General features: G+C 44.5%; 11 protein-coding genes across 11 annotated transcripts; 7 read left to right on the top strand and 4 right to left on the bottom strand.

Annotated features, from left to right (window-relative positions):
* Positions 1-163: 163 nt before the first annotated feature.
* Positions 164-1545, top strand: EAF01_002716 (uncharacterized protein; the record flags this gene model as incomplete). The annotated part of the gene is made up of 2 exons (XM_038910969.1): positions 164-434; positions 491-1545. The coding sequence occupies 2 exons, from the start codon at positions 164-166 to the stop codon at positions 1543-1545; spliced, it is 1326 nt and encodes a 441-aa protein (XP_038773891.1).
* Positions 1546-2169: 624 nt separating this feature from the next.
* EAF01_002715 (uncharacterized protein) lies at positions 2170-3672 on the top strand (the record flags this gene model as incomplete). The annotated part of the gene is made up of 2 exons (XM_038910968.1): positions 2170-3423; positions 3529-3672. 2 exons carry the CDS (start codon positions 2170-2172, stop codon positions 3670-3672), a joined length of 1398 nt encoding a protein of 465 aa, XP_038773890.1.
* An 879-nt stretch (positions 3673-4551) lies between these two features.
* On the bottom strand, positions 4552-6007 carry EAF01_002714 (uncharacterized protein; the record flags this gene model as incomplete). Its single annotated transcript, XM_038910967.1, has 2 exons — positions 4552-5598; positions 5660-6007. 2 exons carry the CDS (start codon positions 6005-6007, stop codon positions 4552-4554), a joined length of 1395 nt encoding a protein of 464 aa, XP_038773889.1.
* Positions 6008-7436: 1429 nt separating this feature from the next.
* Positions 7437-10040, top strand: EAF01_002713 (uncharacterized protein; the record flags this gene model as incomplete). Its single annotated transcript, XM_038910966.1, has 9 exons — positions 7437-7865; positions 8029-8398; positions 8446-8493; positions 8543-8664; positions 8716-9121; positions 9184-9294; positions 9361-9432; positions 9527-9862; positions 9985-10040. 9 exons carry the CDS (start codon positions 7437-7439, stop codon positions 10038-10040), a joined length of 1950 nt encoding a protein of 649 aa, XP_038773888.1.
* A 242-nt stretch (positions 10041-10282) lies between these two features.
* Positions 10283-12232, bottom strand: EAF01_002712 (uncharacterized protein). Its single transcript, XM_038910965.1, has 3 exons — positions 11956-12232; positions 11367-11883; positions 10283-11309 (listed from the first exon to the last, which is right to left on the bottom strand). Exons 1-3 carry the CDS (start codon positions 12123-12125, stop codon positions 11106-11108), a joined length of 891 nt encoding a protein of 296 aa, XP_038773887.1. The 5' UTR covers positions 12126-12232; the 3' UTR covers positions 10283-11105.
* Positions 12233-12423: 191 nt separating this feature from the next.
* Positions 12424-13470, top strand: EAF01_002711 (uncharacterized protein; the record flags this gene model as incomplete). The annotated part of the gene is made up of 2 exons (XM_038910964.1): positions 12424-12469; positions 12525-13470. The coding sequence occupies 2 exons, from the start codon at positions 12424-12426 to the stop codon at positions 13430-13432; spliced, it is 954 nt and encodes a 317-aa protein (XP_038773886.1). The 3' UTR covers positions 13433-13470.
* A 150-nt stretch (positions 13471-13620) lies between these two features.
* Positions 13621-14868, bottom strand: EAF01_002710 (uncharacterized protein; the record flags this gene model as incomplete). Its single annotated transcript, XM_038910963.1, has 4 exons — positions 13621-13704; positions 13755-14647; positions 14698-14786; positions 14837-14868. The coding sequence occupies 4 exons, from the start codon at positions 14866-14868 to the stop codon at positions 13621-13623; spliced, it is 1098 nt and encodes a 365-aa protein (XP_038773885.1).
* A 179-nt stretch (positions 14869-15047) lies between these two features.
* On the top strand, positions 15048-17257 carry EAF01_002709 (uncharacterized protein). Its single transcript, XM_038910962.1, has 3 exons — positions 15048-15298; positions 15375-16667; positions 16721-17257. The coding sequence occupies exons 1-3, from the start codon at positions 15174-15176 to the stop codon at positions 17019-17021; spliced, it is 1719 nt and encodes a 572-aa protein (XP_038773884.1). The 5' UTR covers positions 15048-15173; the 3' UTR covers positions 17022-17257.
* Positions 17258-17549: 292 nt separating this feature from the next.
* On the top strand, positions 17550-18245 carry EAF01_002708 (uncharacterized protein; the record flags this gene model as incomplete). Its single annotated transcript, XM_038910961.1, has 1 exon — positions 17550-18245. One exon carries the CDS (start codon positions 17550-17552, stop codon positions 18243-18245), a length of 696 nt encoding a protein of 231 aa, XP_038773883.1.
* Positions 18246-18730: 485 nt separating this feature from the next.
* EAF01_002707 (uncharacterized protein) lies at positions 18731-19411 on the top strand (the record flags this gene model as incomplete). The annotated part of the gene is made up of 1 exon (XM_038910960.1): positions 18731-19411. The coding sequence occupies one exon, from the start codon at positions 18731-18733 to the stop codon at positions 19409-19411; it is 681 nt and encodes a 226-aa protein (XP_038773882.1).
* Positions 19400-22009, bottom strand: EAF01_002706 (uncharacterized protein). The gene is made up of 3 exons (XM_038910959.1): positions 20895-22009; positions 20684-20836; positions 19400-20627 (listed from the first exon to the last, which is right to left on the bottom strand). Exons 1-3 carry the CDS (start codon positions 21230-21232, stop codon positions 20546-20548), a joined length of 573 nt encoding a protein of 190 aa, XP_038773881.1. The 5' UTR covers positions 21233-22009; the 3' UTR covers positions 19400-20545.
* Between the last annotated feature and the right edge of the window lie 1130 nt (positions 22010-23139).

The raw sequence follows: 23139 nt of genomic DNA, 5'->3' as shown, positions 1-23139 counted from the left end.
GTTATAGACCACCTTAACATACCCTTGGGCTTTCAAAGTACAAGTATGTTTGATCACCTACTGGCATTGCTTGGCTACATTTTGACACTTTCTTGGCCATACTGACATTTACTAGTAAACAAATCACAACTATATCAAACAATCCTTGGTTAAATACGAGGATATGTCACCTTCCGCCATCATTACCTACGAAAACAACAACAGTCTTGATAGTATCGAATCATACTATCCCAAAGATTCTTATGTTGAACTCAATGGCGTGAATACCGCAAAAACTATAATTGGAAATGCTTTAAAGCAACGAGTGGAAAATATTGATAACGATGTCTGCGAGGCTGACGATGAAGATGCATTCTTCGTCGCTGATCTAGGCGAGGTTTACAGACAGCACATGAGATGGAAGAAGAATCTACCCAGAGTTAAGCCGTTCTATGGTCAGTCTTTCATACCTGCTCACGTGTCGGATTCAAATTTGCTAACTTCAGAACAGCGGTCAAATGCAACCCAGACCCACAAGTCATTCGTCTCTTGGCAGAACTTGGCACAGGATTTGATTGTGCTTCCAAGGGCGAGATCGAGCAAGTCCTCAAGGCTGGCATCGACCCTGCCCGAATTATTTATGCTCAACCATGCAAGACGAACTCCTACGTTCGATATGCTGAGAAGCAAGGAGTCAAGCAAATGACATTCGATAACAGCGATGAATTATACAAGATTAAGAAATTGTTCCCAGCAGCTGAACTATTCCTCCGGATCTCTACCGATGACTCCTCGAGCTTGTGCCGATTGAGCTTGAAATTTGGAGCAGCAATGGATGCAATAAGCAATCTTCTTGCTCTAGCCAGAGAACTTGATCTCAATGTTGTTGGCGTTAGCTTTCATGTAGGATCCGGTGCCTCTGACCCTCTTGCATTCAGGAAGGCAGTTCAGGATGCTCACACCGTCTTCGAACAAGCTCGCACTTATGGCTACTACATGCATACCCTCGACGTCGGTGGAGGTTTCTGTACTGAGACATTTGAAGTAATGGCTTCCGCACTTAGTGATGCCCTTGAGGAATATATGCCAAAACATGTCAAAATCATCGGAGAACCTGGACGTTACTATGTCGCCAATGCTTTCACACTCGCTTGTAACGTCATTGCACGCCGGACTGTCGAAGATCCAGAAACATTGGAAAAGAGTTATATGCTTTACTTGAATGATGGTCTTTATGGCAATTTCTCTAGCATCATGTTTGATCATCAAAACCCAATTGCTCAAGTCCTTCGTACTGGCAATCGTTCTTACTATGACACTGCGGCAAGTTGCGCAACCCTCGGAGGCACCGAGTACTCAATCTGGGGTCCAACTTGCGATGGTATTGATCGTATCTCTGCAAGCATTAGCTTCGATCACAATCTTGACGTTGGAGACTGGCTTTATTTTGATAATATGGGTGCATACACCAAGTGTTCTGCAACAAGATTCAACGGCTTCACAGATAGCCATGATGTTATCTATGTTTCTAGTGAGCCGGGAGTCAATGCCCTGCTTGAAATGTGAAAACTCTTAGGTAGTCACAATCTTTTTACACATGGGTTTTGAATGATGATTGGGGGTAGAAAAGAAGAAGAAGGGGGACGGTATAGATTAGCGTTGTATGCGTTGTGTGTTTGTTGCTTGAATAGATTTTCTTGGATATGAGAGGTTCATTGATTATAATACTTTTTCCGGATCAGAAAAACGAAATCATTGTCTATATCGCTCTTATCTAAGTTTAATTACAAATATAGAGATGTGCATAGGATTTGATCTACTTGTTGCAATGAGTGAACTTGATATTACCTTTCTTAAAACTGGTTGGTTACATGATACACCCCTGTGTCGTTCGATTTGATGTGATGAGATCATGCACGGCCCCTTCTTTATCTTTCAAGGTTATCTTTCACGGTGAACTTTCAGGTTCCATCTAACCTTCAACGTTGGGAGGACAATAAACCTAAAACGTCTAAACCAGTCTTTATTGTACTCTTTTCCAATTCAGAAAGAGTTACCAAGTACTGTCGATGGTATCCACCCCGTCCTTTTACTCTGGAACTCCCAATCCAACCAAACCAATTTCTAGACTACAAGCAATCCTCCTCAATCACCATAACCCCAATACATCCCGATAACAGCACATACAACATGGCGTCAGAAAAAGATATAAGGGAATATCTCCTCCCTCTAGACACACCCCCACGAAACCAACGACGCCGTTATAGAGATCACCTGACATCCCTCCCACTTCTCGTCTCGGCCCTCTTCCTCGCAATAGTAATCACCTATTTCTCATCCCAATGCATCCATCGCCATCGGGAATCCCAGCTCTCATCTGCATCTCTCCATCAATGCGCATGGACACACTTGGAAAAATACGAGCAGCTTCTAGATGTAAAACCGATTGCTCGAGAAGAGTTTCTAGAGAGACAGAAATTTTTGGCGGGGGTGTTGGAGAAGGATGAAGTAGATGCGTTTATTGCGGAGCCGTCGGCTTCGACGGAATATTTTGGGAATGTGTCGAGCGCGTTTGAACTTTCGGAGAGGCCGTTTTTGGTTATTTTGGATAGGGAGGGGGGAGCGACGTTGCTGGTGCCGAAGTTTGAGAGGGGGAGGATAGGGGGGTTGGATATGGTTTTTGAGGAGGAATCGAAGAGGATTGTGGAGTGGAGGGAGGAGGAAAATCCCTACGAGGTGTTGCGCAGAGAGATGGGGTTGAAGAAGGTGGTGCTGGATGAACATGTGAGGTTTATGGTGGCGGCGGGTTTGCAGGATGTGGGGGTAGATGTGCAGCTGATGAGTTTGGAAATGAGGGAATTGAGAGCGGTGAAGAGTGAAACGGAATTGAATATTTTGAGAGGGGTAAATGAGTTTACGGTACAGCTGGTGAGGAGTTTGCAGAAATGTATTAGCGTGGGTATGAGTCAGGAAAGTATTGTGGAAGCTGCCGAGGGACTTTTCACACAAGCGGGTGTTGGGAAGGGGTTTTGGTCGATCGTGCTTTTTGGTGAACAGGCTGCTAATCCGCATGGAGGGGGTAAGGGAAGGGTTCTGAGGGATGGAGAATTTGTGTTGGTGGATATAGGCACTTCGTTGCATGGGTATGGAAGTGATGTGACGCGTACTATTCTCCCATCGACATCGACGGTTGAGCAAGAGTTGATGGATATATGGCATTTGGTATATGATGCGCAGACGGCGGCAATTGAGAAGATGAATATTAACGAGACGTGTTCGGTTGTGGATGAGTCTGCGAGAAATGTCATTAAAGCAAAGGGGTATGGAGAGTTTTTTACACATCGATTGGGTCATGGGTTAGGATTGGAAATGCACGAACATCCATATTTGAATGGGGTTAACGGAGAGAAATTGAAGAGAGGAGAAGTCGTGACTAATGAACCTGTAAGTTTTTTTATTCTTCTTCATTCTCCTTCTCTCTTCCTCACAAACTCCTCCCCTTCCCTCAAAACAACCCCACAATACTAATCGAACACCACCACCAAAAAGGGAATCTACATAACCTCCTCCCAAGCCACCAAACTCGGCAAGAAAGTTGGTTTCGGCGTCAGAATCGAAGACGCGGTTTTGGTTACCGAGAAGGGAGGTACAGTGATGACGGGATCGCGCGCAAAATCTCCTTATGAACCTTGAGGTGTGTGGATCAGTGCAAAAATGAAATTCGTAATGGAAAGGGGGGGGAGAGGGGGGGTTAAGGGGAGTTTGATGTATGTGGGAATGGTGGTGGGTTGAATATCATTCACCTAGGTAGGGTAGATTGTAGGTGAGAAGGTAGACTGTAGATGAGAGGTTAGACGAGTTAGTATAAACGATTAACCCGTAAAGAGAAAATGGGATTTGTACTCTGTAGAGAATAGAAGGATAATTAGAATCTAGAGTCTTCGCATTTCTCCATTGTTTTGATTTGGGGATGAGTGAATGAAATACTGAGGAGATGAGGTTTCTAGCTTGAATGTTTCATTTCAACTTACTTTGTAAGTAATAAGTAATATACGCATCAAGAGTCAGCCATTAATTCTAGGATATCCTGAAATAGGTTGGTATCAAACGAACGTTAAGTATTACCTGGATTATGGAAAGTATGATCGATTTACGTTCGGTTTAAATTGTATACACACATCAAGTGTAAAATTGCGCACGAGACAAGAATGAGATCATATTTTCTAGACCTCGATGAAGAATATACTGCCATATTTTCTATTCATCAATCTATATTCCTGTATTCGGCATACGTGCACCTTTCTATAAGCATTTGTTTCTTTTTCGCCAGAAGCCATAAAGAAAAATTGGGTATATTGTGGTTCCCCTATATTCCAACCCCTCCCCAATACGACCCTTTAAACCCCGCCCCCTAAAATACGTAGCCCAGAGAACGCCATACTGTGAAAGCCACGACCCGTATACCACCCAACGTCTATGCGTTACTTCTAGATCATGTAGATCAACAGATTCATGTCGTGTAAGATGAAATGAAAGAGGAAAGGAGATCTGTAAGATATGCGTTCAGATCGATCAAGGTTGGCGAGGAGACATGAGCTGGTATTGTTGAATTTGGTGAATGGCGGATTGTTCACCGCGTTCCGAGGACTTTCGTTCTATACGTTCACCGGCAGGTTTGTCAAGTTTGGGTCCAGGAAGCCCGGGTCCATGAATGGCGAGTTCAAAAAGCTCAGGTTTAACAAACTCAGATTGAACAGGGGTAGCTCTGGGATCTCCAAGCTCGCATTGGTCAACCTTAGACTCAGCATGCTCGGGTGCAGTAAGTCCGGGTTCAGCAAGGGCGAGTGCAAGAAGCTCAGGTTCAATAACCTCAGAGTCAACAAGCTTGAGTCTGGGATCTTCAATCTTGGGTTGGTCAACCTTAGGCTCGGGTTCAGCAAGCCCGGGCCCAACAAGTGCGAGTTCAAAAAGCTCAGGTTTGATGAACTCAGATTGGAAAGACTTAGGTTCATTTGGTAGAGCTTCATCTTGTACGACGTGCTGCAATTCTGGTTTGGGTTCACGTGCATCAGCAACCACAGCTTCTTTTTCCGAACGTTGAGATTCGGAATTTTGACCTTTGCTTTCCTGAGAAATACTGGCTCGCTTTTTCGGACCAGTCTTGACCTCTCCACTAATTTTTCTCTTCCGATCGGCGGTGACTGCAGCAATGTGTACTTTCGTGACTTGGAATTCTGCTTCTTTCTGCTCCTCGAGTGCCTTCTTTGCGTCGTGTTGTTTTTGCAAATCTCTAGCCATATTGAGTCTCTCATACGCCTTAAGGAAATTCAGACCAATTTTCCATTTTCTATCGTTGGCACATTCACTCTCAGTCAGATGTGGTGCCCAGTGTAGAGGTCTCTCAGCAGCGCGTCGCCAGAAGTCCGCAGATTGAGAGCTCACAACTTGAGAATGCCCATTGTAAATAATGTCTGACAGTGCCTTGTAGAATGCGGCAGCTTCTGCTTCTAAGCCCAGAACGCGAAGAGAGCGAAGGATTCTGCTGATTCTCAAATGGTTGTGGTCTCTCCTGATAAGCCAGTTGGAGCATCTTTCATAGAAATTGGAGGACTTGATTATCTGTGAGAAAACGTTAGGCTTTTGCAGTCAGATATGATTACCGAATTGATGCAAAACTTACAACAGGCAAATCGTTTCCATCCGAATGATTAGCGAACTTGAATCCATAGAAGTCCAACATTTTAATCAAAGAGTCCTTGAGATGACACTGTAATTCAGGGGAAGAATTGAATGCATGGAACGCATTGAAGACGTTCTCATCAACTAAAGGTGCACCGGAAAACATAGACTCTTCTGGAAGAGGGAACAGCCATTGAATGTAGTCGTGTGTATCCTCCAATTTTTCATAATCCCACGACATGATGTGGGAAAGTAATCGTCCTGCATTGTCCGGCGTCTTGTTTCGATAGAAAGATACCAGACGGCTTTCAAACTCAGGTGGCTCGACAAAACTCCCGAGAATAGACATACTGCTTGATCTATTCTGTCGTTGAGTGATGGTGTTGTATGCAGGTTCGTGGGGTGTTGTGAGTTGCTTGTGTGTTGTATTTCATGTAAGAATTAGGTAGGAACAGATTCTCACATTACATTTGATGATGTATACGCCTCGTTTGAAACATTGCTTAGAATTCCAAGGTTGATTGCATGAATTTGAATTTGGATAGTCCGGGAAAAATCCATGACGAACGAGGCTGAGGTAATAAGGCTCACGGTAGGATTGCGGTAGGGGTGTGAGCAATCTGGGGTTAGTGAGCGGATCGGATCTCTTTTTAAACCAATCACACATCGTGGTTATAATTCGACCGTTAAGATCATCTGCAAGGCTAATCGACGATTGACCAATTATCAAGTAACCTTATTTATATCGACTAAATGTGAAGGTAAAAATAGAACTCAGATTTTATCATCCCGTGATATTGAGATCTGCCAATATCTTTTCTTTCATTTTCATACCAGCAGCATGGATTTCACACTTCATCGTACTTTTACTTTGCAAGGCTACTAATAAGAAGACACACGACACATGAGTGGAGGGGTAAAATATTCCGTCTGCATGCTGCATTCTGCACGTGAGCCATAGCCGTTGGAGCATTTTCCGGCTTTTCATTTCGATCTTCACCGTGGTATCCATGACCAATCAATATCGAATCATCCTTCTTCTCACTACCGCCACCACCCCCACATCATCCCCCATCACATGATCACACACATCAACACCCCAGACATTCCTTATCTCGGCACATGTTGTATTCGTCTTATTAATATAATACCCACCTATATTAAATTTCCCTCTTTTCTCTTGAACCTTCAAATCTCGTGACACTCACACTCTTTCAATGGTATCTGGGGTTTTGCATGATTCGAGTGAGCACGAGATGCTCAAACGTCTTATTATCCCCAAAAGTCTCACATAGCAAGCAGTGAGAAGATCAATTGGAACGTTGCAACTTACTGATGGTGGTATTGCCACGCCTCATCACAACACTTCCTACGCTTACACGGGCACCTGCCAACTATTCTTTATCAGGCAGGTAATGCACATCCTGTTGACTCCTTCCTTTACTGTCTTCCCTCATGCAGGTGGATAGAGATAGAGATATTGCATCTGATCAATGCCGCAAGTTACTTATCATTCTAGTCGAATATAAGCAAGAATGGTGTCAATAGCCCTGTTGACCACCCCTGAATACATATGTTGCCTTGCATGTAGCCTTGCAATACGTTACTTGGCAATTTATTAGCACTCTAGGGAGAGAGCTCTGTACCGATATTCGCAGTGATTTACCAGACATGGTAGGTGATAAGGAAGCTCCCATAGTTATTTTCATTGTTCCATAAGAACTCGAGCTCTCCCCAAGTGGTTGAGAGCTCAAGTACATTCTCTTTTTGCTCACATCATGCATTTCTCCCTTATCGTTGCATACGGTCTCTTGACTGGAGTGATTGCCGCTCCAGCTCCTCAGAAAAGACATGTTGTTCATGAGCGAAGAGATCAAGCACCTCGCAATTGGCGTAGAGAGAATCCATTGCACCCGGATTCAAGCCTCCCAATGCGATTTGCCATCACCCAAAACAACTTGCACAATGCCGAAGCATACTTGATGGATGTTTCCAACCCATCTTCTCCAAACTTTGGCAACCATTGGAGTGCAAAGAAGGTCGCTGAAACCTTTGCCCCAAGTGCCGAATCGCTCAGAGCAGTAACCCAATGGCTTGCAGAGTATGGAATAAAAAGCGACCGCGTGAAGCAATCGCAAAGTCTCAATTGGATTCATGCCAACGTTACTGTTGCAGAAGCAGAGTCTCTTCTCAATACCAAGTACTACGTAAGTCCAATTACGTTTTTCATATGCTTCTACCAGTATTCAACTTCATGTGTTTATATTCATTTTCCATTCATCACAACTCTCTTTGTCCACACTCAGCTCTGGTTCTCATCTCTTCCAAGAATACTGTTCGGTAGACAATGACTGATTCTCTAACTTGTAGTCTTATACACATGCGGAAAGTGGCCAAACCGCCGCCGCTTGTGACGACTACAGCGTTCCTGAAAACGTTCGCAAACACATTGATTTTATTACACCAACACTTCACTTCGATGCAAAGATTGTACCTCAAAAGGAGAAGCGAGAATTGAGTACTCGTCAGAAAGATCAGCTTTCCAGAAGAGCAATTGGTAAAGGCCACAGAGTAGGATCACCAAATGATCCATCATTGCCCAAGCAAGGCAAAATTATTTCCACTACATCACACGCTGAAATACAAGCTTCGGCGTTGACAACTTGCAATACACACATCACACCCGAGTGCCTTCAGGCTTTGTATGAGCTTCCAACAGAGGCTCCTTTTGCGGAAGGAAGTAAGTATGCCCCTTCTGCTCCTGGCATCAAATTTAACCATTCATAGATTCATATGGTATTGTCGAATATACGCCACAGGCATATCTCCCTGGGGGTAAGTGTTGCTTTCCATTTAGTATTGCATATATTGACATCAAGTATAGATTTGGATCTATTCTTTGGTAACTTCTCTCCTGCACTTGTCGGATCTAGACCCATTTTCGATTCCATAGATGGAGGTGTTCTTCAGACAGATGATGAGTCCTTCGGGTACAACGGAGAATCAGTAAGTTGATTATGACATCCACTCATCAATTGCCCACCTAATTCAGCCCAGGACTTGGATCTCGAATACGGAATGGCTCTTGCATACCCTCAAGAGGTAACATTATATCAAACTGGAGATATTGCACAGGGAGCTTCATTCAACAACTTCCTCGATGCTATCGATGGCGAGTATTGTAAAAAAGATGGTGGTGACGATCCAGATTACGATGCAGTATACCCTGATCCATACGGTAACACCAGCTACTATTACCAAGGACCTGCGAACTGTGGTGGATTCGCTGCTACCAAAGTTATTTCCACATCCTATGGTTATGATGAGACTGGTCTTTCCCCCGCCTATGAGATACGTCAATGCAATGAATATCTTAAGCTAGGTCTTCAAGGTGTAACCGTCTTGTATTCTTCTGGTGATTACGGTGTTGCGGGTAATGGAGGCGTATGTGGCACTGGTAACAGTATGTCATCTCATCTCATCTCATGTATTGTTGGAAAACTCATTCTAACACAATTGCAACAGCATTCAACCCTTCATTCCCTGGCACATGTCCATATATTACAGCCGTCGGAGCCACCCAAGTCAAGCCAAATGCTACTGTCACTCAACCAGAAGAGGCTGCCGAGTCTGTCAGTAAGTACCACTATTTCTTAATCGGCCTGATAATCCTCTCAATGTTTACTAATCCCAATTTTCTAGTCTATTCTGGTGGAGGATTCTCCAACGTCTTCAAAACTCCCGACTACCAAACTGATGCCTTAGCAACCTACTGTAAGTACCCCAGTCTTTGAATACCACAGCCGTCTCAACCCTATCCACATATATCCTCTTTATACCCCCTAAGCCCGCGCTAACCGTCCTCAAGTTACCGAGTATCTTCCACCTTACACTGCCGCCCAATACAACAACTCCCAAGTGACCCGCGGCTTCCCAGATATCTCCGCCAATGGCGTAAACTACGTTGTTGCTGTTGACAGCGTGTTCTCTCTCATCTACGGTACCTCTGCTTCTGCTCCCGTTGTTGGCGCCATCTTCACCTTAATTAACGCTGAGCGTATCAATGCTGGCAAGTCGCCTATCGGCTTCGTGAACCCGGTCTTGTATGCCAATCCAGATGTATTGAATGATATTACCAGTGGAGGCAACCAAGGATGCGGTACTGCTGGGTTCACGGCAGTGGAGGGATGGGATCCTGTCACTGGTTAGTGTTCTCTCTTATCCTGTCTTGCTTTTCTCTATCTCTCCCAGGTGTTTTGCGCACTTTTGATTGGGAAGAGTAAGATCTTATGTTTCTAGAATGGTATACTAATGTCCATGAAACAGGTCTCGGAACACCAAACTACCCCAAGCTTCTTGAGCTTTACCTCTCACTTCCTTAGAGGATGCTCATCTGCGTACATAGGTATATACATCATCGACAAACCAGATGACATGGGCGAGCACAAAATCAATCGGAAAAAGAGATTTTAGATCTTGGAATTGTTGAGATAAAAATTGTATATAGTTTGAAGAGAGATCGGATATCAGCAATGCAGACTGGCTATGTCTGCTTCTTTTGGTGGAATTTGATAATTATACATATATCTTATTCGAGTAAATATAATGACGAAGGAGAATTATCAGCATACCATACAATATCATTTGCATCAGACCACTCTGGTGACGCACATTATAAACAATTCCAATGTAGTTCTTAACTTCTTATTTGAAACATCCCACCTCTGACCGAGTGTTTGATACAATATATATCACGACACCCGTATGTTCCCCATGCTTTGTCCTTGAGCGCTTCCCAGTACCAGTCTGAAGAACAATTCCTCTTCCTAAGTTCTTACGATTACAAAATAAATCTCGCTAGACATCACGAGAACTTTTGAAGCCCACCAGGACCTCACTTTCGTATGGATGACTATAAGAGGAATTTACAAGGAAAGATACATCCATGAGGGAGTGGAGAGGTAATGGACAATGGAGAATAAACCGGTGTTTGCTGAGAGTTCAGAGGCGGGACTAATTGGTCGTAATTGGGTTGAACTGCAAGATTTACTGAAAGGAAATGGCATGGATTACAAAAGAAACTGTGAGAGGATTATGCACAAATACACAGGATCATGGTTTGAGATCGATGTATTTTTGCAATGCGTTTGATTAGATTTTATGACATGCTCCATTTATTACGACGAAGCTTCATATCACAGCGAAAATATCAATCCTCTGCGAAGATAATCTGAGATTGTCATGCCACAACCAGAGACTCATTTCATTGAGAGCGGAATAACGATCAAGTCCACTCCTTTTGAACGCACAGGGCTTTCCCTCTCAAACCATGGCACATGAACGGTAATCGAGTATCTTTCCCTCATAAGTGCTTTCAAATTTTACCCCCAAGGAATACAGTTCATTGCAGAAACATCTTAATTATTTTTTGTTGGGTAGTGTGACATTTACCATTGCTCGGTACCGGAAGCAGCCCACTCTTGTCCAGCGGCAGCTGGTGCAGCAGCCCAGTCAGATGGCTCAGCAGCATCCCACGAAGCTCCACCAGCGGCAGCAGTGTTGCTAGCAGCAGTGAATGCACCAGCAGTAGCACCAGAGACCTCCCAGTCACCAGCACCTGTGAATCCTTGGTCAACAGCAGCGGCACCGACCTGTGATATTGAGTTAGTAATAGATCTTTCGAGACCGATCGAGAATACATAACATACCTCATCAGCACCTGGAGCCTTGGCCTCCTCAATAGCCTCCTTGTTCTCCTCAGCTTCTGGGTCACGGTAGAAGTACAAATCAACCATGGTATCCCACTCAGCCTCACGGGAAGCGATGGAACCACGGAGACGGAGGACCTCACGGGCCAACATCCACCAAACCAAACCAATGGAGTGACGACCCTTGTTGTTGGTTGGGATAGCTACATCGACGAACTCGGTTGGGGAATCAGTGTCGCAAAGGGCGATAACTGGGATATTAACGTAGGAAGCCTCCTTGATAGCTTGAGCATCGGTACGTGGGTCGGTAACAATGATGAGGCGGGGTTCCTTGAAGGATCGGGTGATGTAATTGGTGAAGTTACCAGGGGTGAAACGACCAGCGATGGCAACGGCACCAGTGTGGGCGGCGAACTTCAAGACGGCACGTTGACCGTAAGGACGAGCAGAGATAACACAGATATCAGCTGGGTTGTCGATGGCTGCGATGATACGGGCAGCGAGGACGATCTTCTCCCTGTAAAAATAAATTTGTTAGAACCATTTTTTCCTGACTGGCGCATTCAAATTTCGTCCTGCTCAAACATACCAGGTCTTACCAATGTTGATAACATTGATTCCATCTGGGCGAGTCTTCCAGAGGTATGGCTCCATGTGAACTTGCAAGTTCTTGGCTCCCAAATGGCATTGAGCGGCCAAAAGCTGCTCAATATCCTGGGAGGTTGGGTTGAAAATCGCGGGAAGTTGAGAAGGTGCCATCTTTGCGATTTGATGTGGTTGTCGAAGTTGTCAAACCTTTGGAAGATGGTTGTCGAAAGTTGTCGATTTGCTGAGGACGAAGAATAATTTTGCGATAGTGCGAGATAAAAGTATGCGAAACCCTAATCAAGATTGTCAATTGACCCTTGGAGTTAGTGCCCGAAATACAAGGCGTTAATTTACGACAGACACTAGTCAGATTGAGGTTAGCTTGGAAATTTATCTAGATGGGACTTTGAGGGGAGCAAAGTACTGGGCTGATGGAATAAATGAGTTGATTCGATTAAACACATTCACAATGCCTCCTCGAATATCCATTATTTCGCGATTGAGTGCGACTCCTTGTAAGACAAAAAAACTGAAAAACCCATGACTCAACTTATCTAATTGTAACAATAGTATGTTTTCGCCCGATCTTATCAACATGCTCTTTCTCAACCACATCCGCAGCCAATGCGGCTACATTTGCACAGCGAAGAGCGCATAAAGATCCTTACGCATTAGCACAATCTAGACAGAGAAAGCAGTCGAATTTGGAGAGGCAGGCTGTGTTAAGGAAGGAGCGGGAATCATCGTTGGGGGATCCGGTACGGGGTGTTTCTACACCATTCCTAGAATCTCTTGATAACGTTGGAGGATCCCCGCTCAAACTCGATGCAACTACAACCAAAGGTCCGGGAGGTGGAGTGGAAATAAAAAATGCCGACAATGTTCTTTTGAATCACTTCTTGACCCCAAATGAACTTCAAGGAGCCATTCAACATTCATACTACCTTACAGAGCCTCTGTTAGCCGAGAATCGGGATCTAGCAGATGTTCACGCTGAGGAGCAGGCAAAGAAACAGCATGAGGAGGCTCATGCAAATGCGGCCGCAGCATTGGCTCGTATCGTAAGCTTAGAGAACGCAAGTTCGAAGGATAAGACCAGAGCGAATATTGTAAGGTGCATAAATACATTCGGACGCCATCAGACAGATGGAGTATTGAGACCCAGGGCACCCACGCGCGATGCTATTGAAGGCGCCGATTTGCCAGAGAAGACACCAAGAGCTGGACCTGACACCGGCAGTTCTGAGGTTCAGATTGCGATTTTGACTACAAAAATAAGGGTCTTGGCGAATCAATTGGAATCCAAGCGGGGAAATAAGGATAAAGTTAACAAGAGAAACTTGCGTTTGTTGGTCCACAGGAGGCAGAAGCTGTTAAATTATTTAAGAAAAAAGGAGCGGGGAAGTGATAGGTGGGAGAATTTGATTGCAACCTTGGGCTTGACAGAGGGTACATGGAAAGGGGAGATCAGTCTATAAATAATATCAAAATGTATATCACCACGCCCAAAGGGTAAATCCTGAAAGGTGTAAAAGTTTGTCTTGCAATTTTGAAATCAGTATCCGTCATCTCCCTACGCCAGCTCGCCAACTAGACCAGTACAAAGACCCAACAGCCAACTGTCAGGTTTGAAGAAAAGACTATTAGTAACATATTTACCCCCACACTAAAATACACTGATGTAGTTTCCGATTCGTTCCTTTTGGTTTTGTGCTATACACTCGGCGATCCAGGTGATGTTGCGGATTTCCTGTCAATATCAGTGTCCATCCATTACCAATGTACGAAGAATACACATACCTGTTCCCTCAATTTGACCCATGCATAGACAATAGCAAACGTGAATTGTCTTGTGAATGCACCCTTGGAGATTTCCATCTCCTTTTGGTAAAACAGATCTTCTAAACTTTTTTCATTACCGCCAGCCCCCCCACTCATGTTGCCCGCTCCTGTGGTGCTTTGTCCCATTCCAGTGGCGTCAAAATAGCCCTTGTAGTCGCTAACTCCCTCAACAGCAAGTCTAACACCTTCTATATCCTCTGCTCTTGAAAGTAAAATCGTTCCTGATGGAGACAGGCGCCCAAAGCTTGGGTATAGCTTTTGGCGGTCTTTCTTTGACAGCTCTGTGCCGAAAGAGTTGAGGGTAATGTTGATAGCTCTTCTATCGGCTTCGAATTCAAGCATCTCAGACATAACTTCAGCTGTCGGAGTGTTGGCCATCTCTGGGTCGGTATTGACAAAGTTGTAGAAGTCCTCTAGGTAGTTTTTATACAACGTATTACGGACAATTTCAATGTTGAGCTCATCCAAATCTTGGTGACTCAAACTCCCCTTAAAATAGGGCGCTAATGGAGTTTCAATCAAGACACTGTTGTATAACTCTTCTATGTTTGTAGCCACACACAAGACGGGCATAGTTTCGAACCAACCAAGAGGGTGGCATCGTTCAAGTAGTTCTCGGGTATCTCTTTCATGGAGAGTGCCAGTGATCAAAAGGGCTACATTGTCGATCATATATCCATACGTGAGGTAGTCCATAAACTTTGCAAGTGAACCAACTGCGTTTGCGCGTAGGTATCGAAATTCGGAGATGAGTTTGTCGGTCGTTTTGGCAGCGAGAGTAGATGTTGAAGGATTAGGTGGAAGTGATGCTAGGAAATCGCCATACGCTGGCCCAAGTTGAAGCTTAAGATCTAGCCTCTCGTTACTTAATGTATTTGATGTACATGAGAAAATTATTTACCATCGATAGTCTCGCATTGAATCAAATTATTATAATTCTGGCCAGTCAAGAGTCCATTGCGATAACCTCTGACGATACCCTCGATGTAGCTGCGAAAGTATTAGTTGTTGATGGCATAAGTAGTGTTTTGAAACCTTACCCATTCTGAACATTGAAAAATAAACCTTCCATCTTGTTTCGTTGTCTGCGAACACGATCTATTGTCGTTGCTTGAGGTTTGTCTGGACCAGTTGAGTTGCCTTCTCATGAGCTACATGCATGGATTGCGAGTGGGTTCAATGAAGTTGGTTATTTGTCACCTGACTCGACCACTAAGCCACTGTAGGCACCCCTGTTTGGCTCGAGATTCTCATTAGCGTCTGCCACTATTTTTTGCTTGAACAAAAAATTATTCCTTGCAAAAAACCTCAAGCTTCAGAATTTTGGACGCCCATTGAACAACATCACCACGAAGAGACTTGAAATATTTCTTCACAATGGCGCCTTTATTTATTCTTACGGAGACGGCGGCTGGATTGGTCTTATTCAAGGCTGACAAAAAGCTTTTGAAGAAGGACGATGTTGCTTCAGAAATTGAGACCGCGGAGGGTATCAATGGATTGTGAGTGCAATTGATCCAACACCGCACAGTACCAATTGAGATACAGACTTCTAACACGTTCAATTACACATATCAGATTGAAGCTCAAGCAGTTCCAAAAATTCGACAGTGCTGCGACAGCTTTGGAGGAGGTTGCTTCGTTGGTCGAGGGAAAGGTTTCACCTATGCTTGCATCACTGCTCGATACCTTGAAAGATGAGAAGAAGGCATCTTTGGCAGTCGCCGATCCTAAATTGGGTCAAGCTATCAACAAACTTCCGGGTTTGACTCTGACACCAATTTCCGACTCGAAAACGAATGACATTTTCCGTGGAATCCGCGATCACCTCCCCTCTTTGATCCCAGGTCTCCTTCCCGAACATATCTCCACCATGTCACTCGGTCTGTCGCATTCTTTGTCGCGCCACAAGCTGAAGTTCTCTCCCGATAAGGTTGATACTATGATTGTACAAGCTATTTCGTTGTTGGACGATCTGGACAAGGAGCTAAACACGTACGCCATGAGAGTCAAGGAATGGTACGGATGGCATTTTCCAGAAATGGGCAAGATTGTTAACGACAACTTGGCCTATGCTAGAGTCATCTTGAAGGTCGGTATGCGCGTCAACACTTCTAGTACCAATCTTGCAGATATTCTCCCAGAAGAAATCGAAACTGCCATCAAAGCTGCTGCTGAAGTTAGTATGGGTACTGAAATCACTCAAGAAGATTTGGATAACATCAAGCTTTTGGCTGAGCAAGTTGTTGGTTTTACCGAATATCGCCAACAATTGTCAAGCTATTTGTCTGCTCGTATGCAAGCAATTGCCCCCAACTTGACTGAATTGGTTGGTGATTTGGTTGGAGCTCGATTGATCGCCCATGCTGGATCTCTCATGAACCTAGCAAAGAGCCCTGCCAGTACCATCCAAATTCTTGGTGCTGAGAAGGCTCTATTCAGAGCGCTCAAGACAAAACACGACACACCAAAGTACGGTCTTATCTACCATGCTTCATTGGTTGGTCAAGCCACCGGTAAGAACAAGGGAAAGATCGCCCGTATGTTGGCTGCCAAGGCAGCCATTGGTCTCCGCGTCGATGCTTTATCAGACTGGAGTGCACAAGGGGAAGGCAAGGGTGACGACGTTGACGATGAGGAGAGGTCTGCATTGGGTGTCACTTCACGTGCCAAGATTGAGCGTCATCTTAGAGGACTTGAAGGAAAGCCCCTCCTTCCTCGAGGTGTTGCTGTTGGACCAAATGGCAAGACAACCTCAGCTCCTGGTAAATGGGAAGTTAAGGAAGCGCGTAAATACAACGCAGATGCAGATGGACTTGCTGGAGATGAACCAGCTGCCGCGGTTCCGATAAGAGAGAAGAAGAACAAGCAGTAAGTTAAAATGCTTCATGATCACACATTTTGTTCAAAGCTAACTATTTCAGACTCATCGAAGAAGTCGCTGAGGAATCTGGTTCTGATTCTTCTGACGACAGTGATGTTTCCGAGAAGAAACCCAAGAAAGGAGACAAGGAAGCTAAGAAGGCCGAGAAGGCTGCAAAGAAAGCTGAAAAGGCCGCCAAGAAAGCTGCAAAGGAAGCTAAAAAGGCTGCAAAGGCTGAGAAGGAAGCGAAAAAGAGCGCCGTAAATGGTACACCAGAAGTCAACGGCAGCAAGAAGAGAAAGTCAGAAGACGATGGTGAAAAGTCTGAGAAAAGAAGAAGAAGAAGAGCAAGGATTGATTGATTGAACGTAACTCTTCTTTCAGTTCTGTATCATAATGCTTCGGATATCATGAGTCTGGGCGTATAGGGTTGCTTGTTTATAAATTGGCGTAGGGATGGCAGTGTCAGGGTATTGTCTTTAGGCTTAGATGCTTTTGCATAACACAAATTTTGCATTGACAAAATAGTCAGCACTTTCAATAAAAGCTTTGTTCAAAATAATCACTGCAATTAATCTTTCATCTGGTACCCAGAAAATAGTCTTGTGTTTCCCGTTTGTATACAGGTATCTACAGAAGAGACAAGTATCATCATACTGCTACTCTGGATAGAAATAGGATCAGCTTTGAAGTGCAATGGTTATGATAGTTTCGTCATCAAAATCTCATTCTCAAAGTGTCAAACAGAATCCAAACAAGATATGATACTGTATGATTTTCTCCCGATATCACATTGGTGTATTGAGAGAGGGGCCGAGAATTAGCCGAACGGATATCAGAATATCGCAAGCCAGCTGCAAGAGCTTCCTCTTCATAATTTCATAAACATCATGGCAGGTCTCAAACTCAAAAAGCGAGCTCGCTCCCGATCTCCTGAACGCGATACTGATAAAACTTACCGCAAACGATCGCGATCGCCCAGAAGAGATAGAAGGAGATCACCAATTCGAGAACGAGAGCGCGAACCAGAACGAAGAAGACCTTCGCCTCCGAAGGCTACTGCAGATGATGATTTAGATACAGCTGGGAAGTTTGGTTCTTCTTCTGCTGCTAAAGCGCAAAAGAAAGATGAAGAGAAAGCGAAAGATGCTGAGCAACCAGAGGAGGAAGATACACTCGATATAGCCAGCAAATTTGGTGCATCCGCATTTTCGAAATTTAAAGCTTCTTCTGCCTCATCTTCCTCCAAACCTAATAATCAAACTACGGATTCAATGTCTGCTCCTGTTAGAACACCTGCAGCTTCGATATCTACACCCGTCACTGCTTCAGCGGCGCCTTCGAATGAACCCATGATTATCGTTCATGTTAATGATCGGCTGGGAACGAAAGCTGCCATTCCGTGCTTGGCGAGCGATCCAATTAGACTTTTTAAAGCGCAGGTGGCGGCGAGGATTGGCAGACAACCGCATGAAATTATGTTGAAGAGACAGGGAGAGCGGCCGTTCAAGGATAAATTGACGTTGGAGGATTATGGGGTGGGTAATGGGGTGCAAATTGACTTGGAAATTGATACTGGGGAGTGAGCGAGAGATTGTGGGGGAATGGGATGATTTGCGGTCAATTTTTTAGAATTCGAGTATAAGGAATTGGCATAGTTCTGACTATGGTGATGGAGAATCATCGTTGATATCAAAGTATCTACTAGGTAGGTAAACTTTCAATCTTGCGAATTCGGAGAAGCTCACGGGAACCGGAATAGCTTGCAGATCTGCCACGTATGCATCCTTAAAAGAAATACAATGAGAAAGCGAAATTGGCATTGATACATGGTACTCTCTGCTACTGATGAAATTCAAGTCATACCATACCATCAATTCTACATCTTCAATTTTGCAAGATTCAATCTTTGAATTTCAGCCTTGTCTGGACCCAGAAAAATAAATATCCTTATCGATAAGCCTCGTCTTCCTAGACCAATTCCTCATCACAACATGCATTGAGCCACTTTCAATCCTTTACTCTCCAAACCCTCTCAGCTTTTCTCGAAAGATCAATCCATGCATTAACCATGCTTACCTGTCCCCCCACCCTCTACATCCGCCGCCCATCCCCAACAACAATCGAATACACCGTCAGCACCCGCCCACCTCTGGCCCTCCCCCTGCGCATTCTCCTAATTCTCACACACATCATCCGAGTGGTCCTCGCTCTCGCCATTCTCCTCCTCCTCTACACCTACTATCTAACATTTTTTCCACCCCCGAGTATCCTTTCCTCCCTCACCATCCCTCCCTCCATCCTGCTGCGCCTCCAAGCTCTCACCACTCTCCTCTCACCTCTCCTCCTCATCCCTATCTCCCTCGCTCTCCTCCTCTTCCTCACCCTGCGCCCTCACACCTCCGAGTCCCTACTCATCCTCCGTCATCTCGGTCTCCAAATCTCGAGTTCCCCCAAAACATACCTGAGTACTACGAAAACCAGATTTATCCCGAGTCAAAAGATTCAGGATATCTACATCAACGAGGTATTTTTGAATTTTGAAGTGCGCTATGTGTTAGTGGTTGTTGTGGAGGGAGAGGGAGAGTTGGTTGTTGTTTTTGAGAGGTTATTGCCTGGGAGGGCGGTGCTGGAGAGAGTTTGGAGGGGAGGGAGAAGAGGATTGTTTGGGGGAGAGGAGAGGGGTGGTGGAAATGGGGATGCGAATGGGGGGGTTAGTGGAGGTGTTGGGGGGAAAGAGGGTCTGTCATGAAAAAAAAAAGTCTCGCTGTTGGTGCTGACCTTGGGAATGTGGGTTGAATGGTTATTCTAGTGCGAATGGTGACGATATGCTTGGGCTAATGAGTATGAGATGAGCGGGCATACAGGCTGTTTACTTGGAACGTACGGACTCCTTGAGGTTTGCGCTTAAAGAGCTGGCGTATGACATAGGGAAAGACTGTTGTTAGCCTTGCATTACGGAGGAAGTACCAGGAATATACTAAGCCTAGGAGGATGAGAGGGCTTGACTATCAGCTCCTAGTCGAGAAATAGAGAGGTCAGCGGGAGACCTGATTATGTCATTAGCTTGATAAGGACATCTGAATTAAGGTCGATTCTCATCCCCTAGTCCGTAGAAGGGCATGCAGATGGGCAAGTGGGGTTTCAGGCGGGAGGAAGACGCATGATGTGTCTCAGAGGCAAAAGGGACCCATATCTACCCCTCTCAGCCCATCGTCTATACCTATTCAGGTCACAATTTACACACATCAACCACTCACATACAAGCATTTGCATATATTTGAAAAGTCCTTGTATTTACCAACTCCATATTCATCTCCAGTTCAGTTCCAACTCCAGAAACCACCCAAATTACTTGATAGCCCCACGCCATTGCATTTTGCCTTACAAAATCCCACCCACCCCTCACGCCTGTAGTCAAACCAACCTCGCGCCGCCATGAAAAATACAGTCCAATCAATCTACAAACAAGCCCTCCACCTCAATCCTAAGGTCTCAGTCTCACACCATTTCATACTATCTCATTCCAACCACACCACATACAGCTCCACAGCTGCAGAACCTGGTTCCCAGGGGCCCGCAGAACCATGCATAAACGGGAACTACTGCAGCCCTGGCGTCTCTTACCAGCTGCAAGCACTAAAGAGCATGTTCAACCGGCGCTGCTCCATCCCCGCACTGGGTACAAGCGCTCCACCCAATCATAATCGTCGTTACTTCGTTAGAAAATGCTTTGGAGTTCCGCTTTGTGTGAAAATAAAAGCAGCGCAGATAATAATTCAATGGTTGCGGCTAACATGAACGATACCAAGGAAAAGAAAAAGGGGGCTTTTTTTTCGTAAGCGATGAATAGAAGTAGGAAATAGGCAGTTTGAAGAAATCTGCTTTAGTACTCTGGAGATGGGTAACGCTCGCGAGCTTGTGCGTATTCTCTGGGGTGTCGTTTTGAGACTTTGGTTTTCATGGCTCTGGAATGTTGTTAGATTTGAGATTTAGTGGGATAACAATAGAAAATTTGACTCACCCCATTCGATGTTGAGTCCACTCTAAATTCGTCTTCACCTCCTTGGCATCTTGATAACCTTCTTGCAATCTCGCTCTAGTTTTCGCAAGACGTTGTTGTGCCAATGCTTGCAAATCCATGATTTCTCTATGTTTTGCGTTCAACAAACCAGATCTGATGAGAATGTCAGTGGGTGAAAATTTAAGGTAGGTTTCCAGGAGTCAATTCTCACGTTTGTGCTTGGACTGCCAGAGTGCGATCTAAAGGAAGAGGATCAAATGCGCCAGAAAATCGATCTTGCATATATTCTTGCAAATCGACACCATTGGCAGAAGCGGTGCTATCATATTCACCACTCGCACTCCCAGCATAACTACTGGAGGTAGCAGAGTAAGTGGAATGCCCGTATGCAGGCGTCATGCCTAAACCTGTGGTAACAGATTCTGGAGCTTCTGGTGGCGAGACACCATAAGTTGTATTTTGTGGAGTGTAATAGGAAACTTGTTGAGATTTTGTAGGAACGGGAATGGGGAGGGAGGTGGTTTGGTAGTAGCTTGCTTGGTAGGCCATGATGTAATAGCGTATGATTAGAGTGAAGTTAAAATTTTGTAAACAACAACAAAGAACTTCAAATAGATGAATGAATTGTTTTCGATATGAATTGCTATGCAATGCGAGCAATAGGAAAGATGCAATTGTAATATCTTGATAGTGATATGATAGAATGGTCAAGCACAGACAATAATGTAAGGGTCAATGAGTATGAGACGTCTTGTTTGTTAGACAAGGTAAAGTTGTTTGGATGAAGCGGTGTAGAGTTGAGATTGGATTTGAAAATGGATTAAAAGGAAGAAGAAAGAGACTCTTTCGAGAAGGGTCTCAAGCTTCCTTTTATACACGGCCAGTTGGCCCAAACCACCTAGAGAGGACTAGCATTGAGGAGGGGGAATAGGAAAATTGTCATATCCCCGAACTTCCTTGCCTACTTATCAATGACCCCGCGTCAAGAAGGAAGAGATAGGCTGATATTTTGCTCTCTTGCCCCTTTCCTTACTAGTCCATTATTATCAGCCTCCTCCAATCCACCCTTTCCATCCTCTCACGTTTAACCCGAGCCCCTCCAGACATGCAGTAGTATCTCTCGATGGGGTGACCCTTGAAGATTCTGGCTTACGCAGTTGATGTGGATTGGTTCAAGAGTAGAAATTGTTATTGATCAGAGATAGGCCATGTTGCTATTGCATATACCGAGGGGATTGGATTGGTGGGAAAGGGTGGGAAAGAGGAAGGAATGGAAGAGTTGGTGGTAGTAGAGATGGTGGTGGTGGTGGAGGTGGACAAACTCATTCTCTATAATTTTCAAGGATGCGAACTATGCCGTAAAAGGATTTAGTAAGGCATGAAAACTGACGAACAAACGAGCAAGCGCGCTCACGCTAGAATGAAAGGATTAATCAAGTGAATTGCGGTTCCCGACTTAAAAGCAGCATTGGATGAATACACCATGTAGGATTTTCCTAGGGTTTTCCACATGAGCATCGTTAGTCAGGTTAGATCATGTAAGGTGGTAAGTAAGTAAGGTATCAAGCTACTGGTAAGGCAAAGTAAGATAATCATGGCGGAAAGATTTCTGAACGTTCAATGGTCAATGGATTTTCATTTGGGCTTCATTGCAGGAATATTAGGCTTCAGGGCCGGAGACAAGATCCTAACATGATACAATTGTTAAGTGACATATTTGAGTAGTTAGTTTTGCTCAGTATCTAGGTAGGTACAGGTGGTACAGCTCGTTCGATGGTCTCATAGCTACCTAAGTATGTTGTTTCCAATTAGAAAATCTTGAAATTTCTAGAAAGAGAATTGTACAATTGGACAATTGGACATTTAGCTTTTCGAAAATCTCCTACTTACAGAGAGTATGACTTACTTTCGTTTGTTCACATCTGTATGCGTTGTCAATTTGAAGATTCTACCGTTTAATGCCCTCCCAACACGCCCCCCTGGTCCGATTGGGACGGGAATGAGGAAGCAGGCGAATAGAAATGACACCGATATTGAAGATTCCTGAAGGGATTACACATCTAAGGAAACCAATCGTTGTGACATCTTTCACCTACTTTTCGCTTCTTGAGAAACCACAGGTACATGCAGGACAGATGATCACAGGATTGCTTTTGGTCCCAGAGATCTCGATTCCTTTCCTGGCATTGTGAACAACACTGCTGCACGTCATGACGGCGAAAAGTATCAAAGACATTGATTTCTTTTACTGAGAATCACTTCAATTAGTACAAGCTGGCAAGCTGTATGTTGGCAACTAATCCAAGAACCATTGGATTGATAGTGATATATTATTTATGAGGCCATCAAAGTGGTTATATGTGTTACCAAATAGATTACATTTTGTTGTTCCGAAGCTGGGTCCTAGCCTGCAGATATATCATGTTCCATGTGCCTTTTGGTGTTGAGCTACAATA

Source organism: Botrytis porri, assembly GCF_014898465.1.
Source record: "Botrytis porri strain MUCL 3234 chromosome Unknown BPOR_003, whole genome shotgun sequence".
Classification (NCBI taxonomy): Eukaryota; Fungi; Ascomycota; class Leotiomycetes; order Helotiales; family Sclerotiniaceae; genus Botrytis; species Botrytis porri.
This window is presented reverse-complemented; position numbering and strand designations above follow the sequence as displayed.

What these genes read in the sequence shown, in the direction of transcription:
- EAF01_002712 (XM_038910965.1), bottom strand. Translation starts at nt 12,125, where the DNA reads ATGGCACCTTCTCAACTTCCCGCGATTTTCAACCCAACCTCCCAGGAT. An exon ending in ATCAACATTGGTAAGACCTG is followed by an intron (nt 11,884 to 11,955) that starts GTATGTTTGAGC and finishes TTATTTTTACAG; the next exon opens with GGAGAAGATCGTCCTCGCTG. An exon ending in AGGCTCCAGGTGCTGATGAG is followed by an intron (nt 11,310 to 11,366) that starts GTATGTTATGTA and finishes TCAATATCACAG; the next exon opens with GTCGGTGCCGCTGCTGTTGA.
- EAF01_002709 (XM_038910962.1), top strand. Translation starts at nt 15,174, where the DNA reads ATGGCGCCTTTATTTATTCTTACGGAGACGGCGGCTGGATTGGTCTTA. An exon ending in GCGGAGGGTATCAATGGATT is followed by an intron (nt 15,299 to 15,374) that starts GTGAGTGCAATT and finishes TACACATATCAG; the next exon opens with ATTGAAGCTCAAGCAGTTCC. An exon ending in AGAGAGAAGAAGAACAAGCA is followed by an intron (nt 16,668 to 16,720) that starts GTAAGTTAAAAT and finishes TAACTATTTCAG; the next exon opens with ACTCATCGAAGAAGTCGCTG.
- EAF01_002706 (XM_038910959.1), bottom strand. Translation starts at nt 21,232, where the DNA reads ATGGCCTACCAAGCAAGCTACTACCAAACCACCTCCCTCCCCATTCCC. An exon ending in CTGGCAGTCCAAGCACAAAC is followed by an intron (nt 20,837 to 20,894) that starts GTGAGAATTGAC and finishes CATTCTCATCAG; the next exon opens with ATCTGGTTTGTTGAACGCAA. An exon ending in TGGACTCAACATCGAATGGG is followed by an intron (nt 20,628 to 20,683) that starts GTGAGTCAAATT and finishes ACAACATTCCAG; the next exon opens with AGCCATGAAAACCAAAGTCT.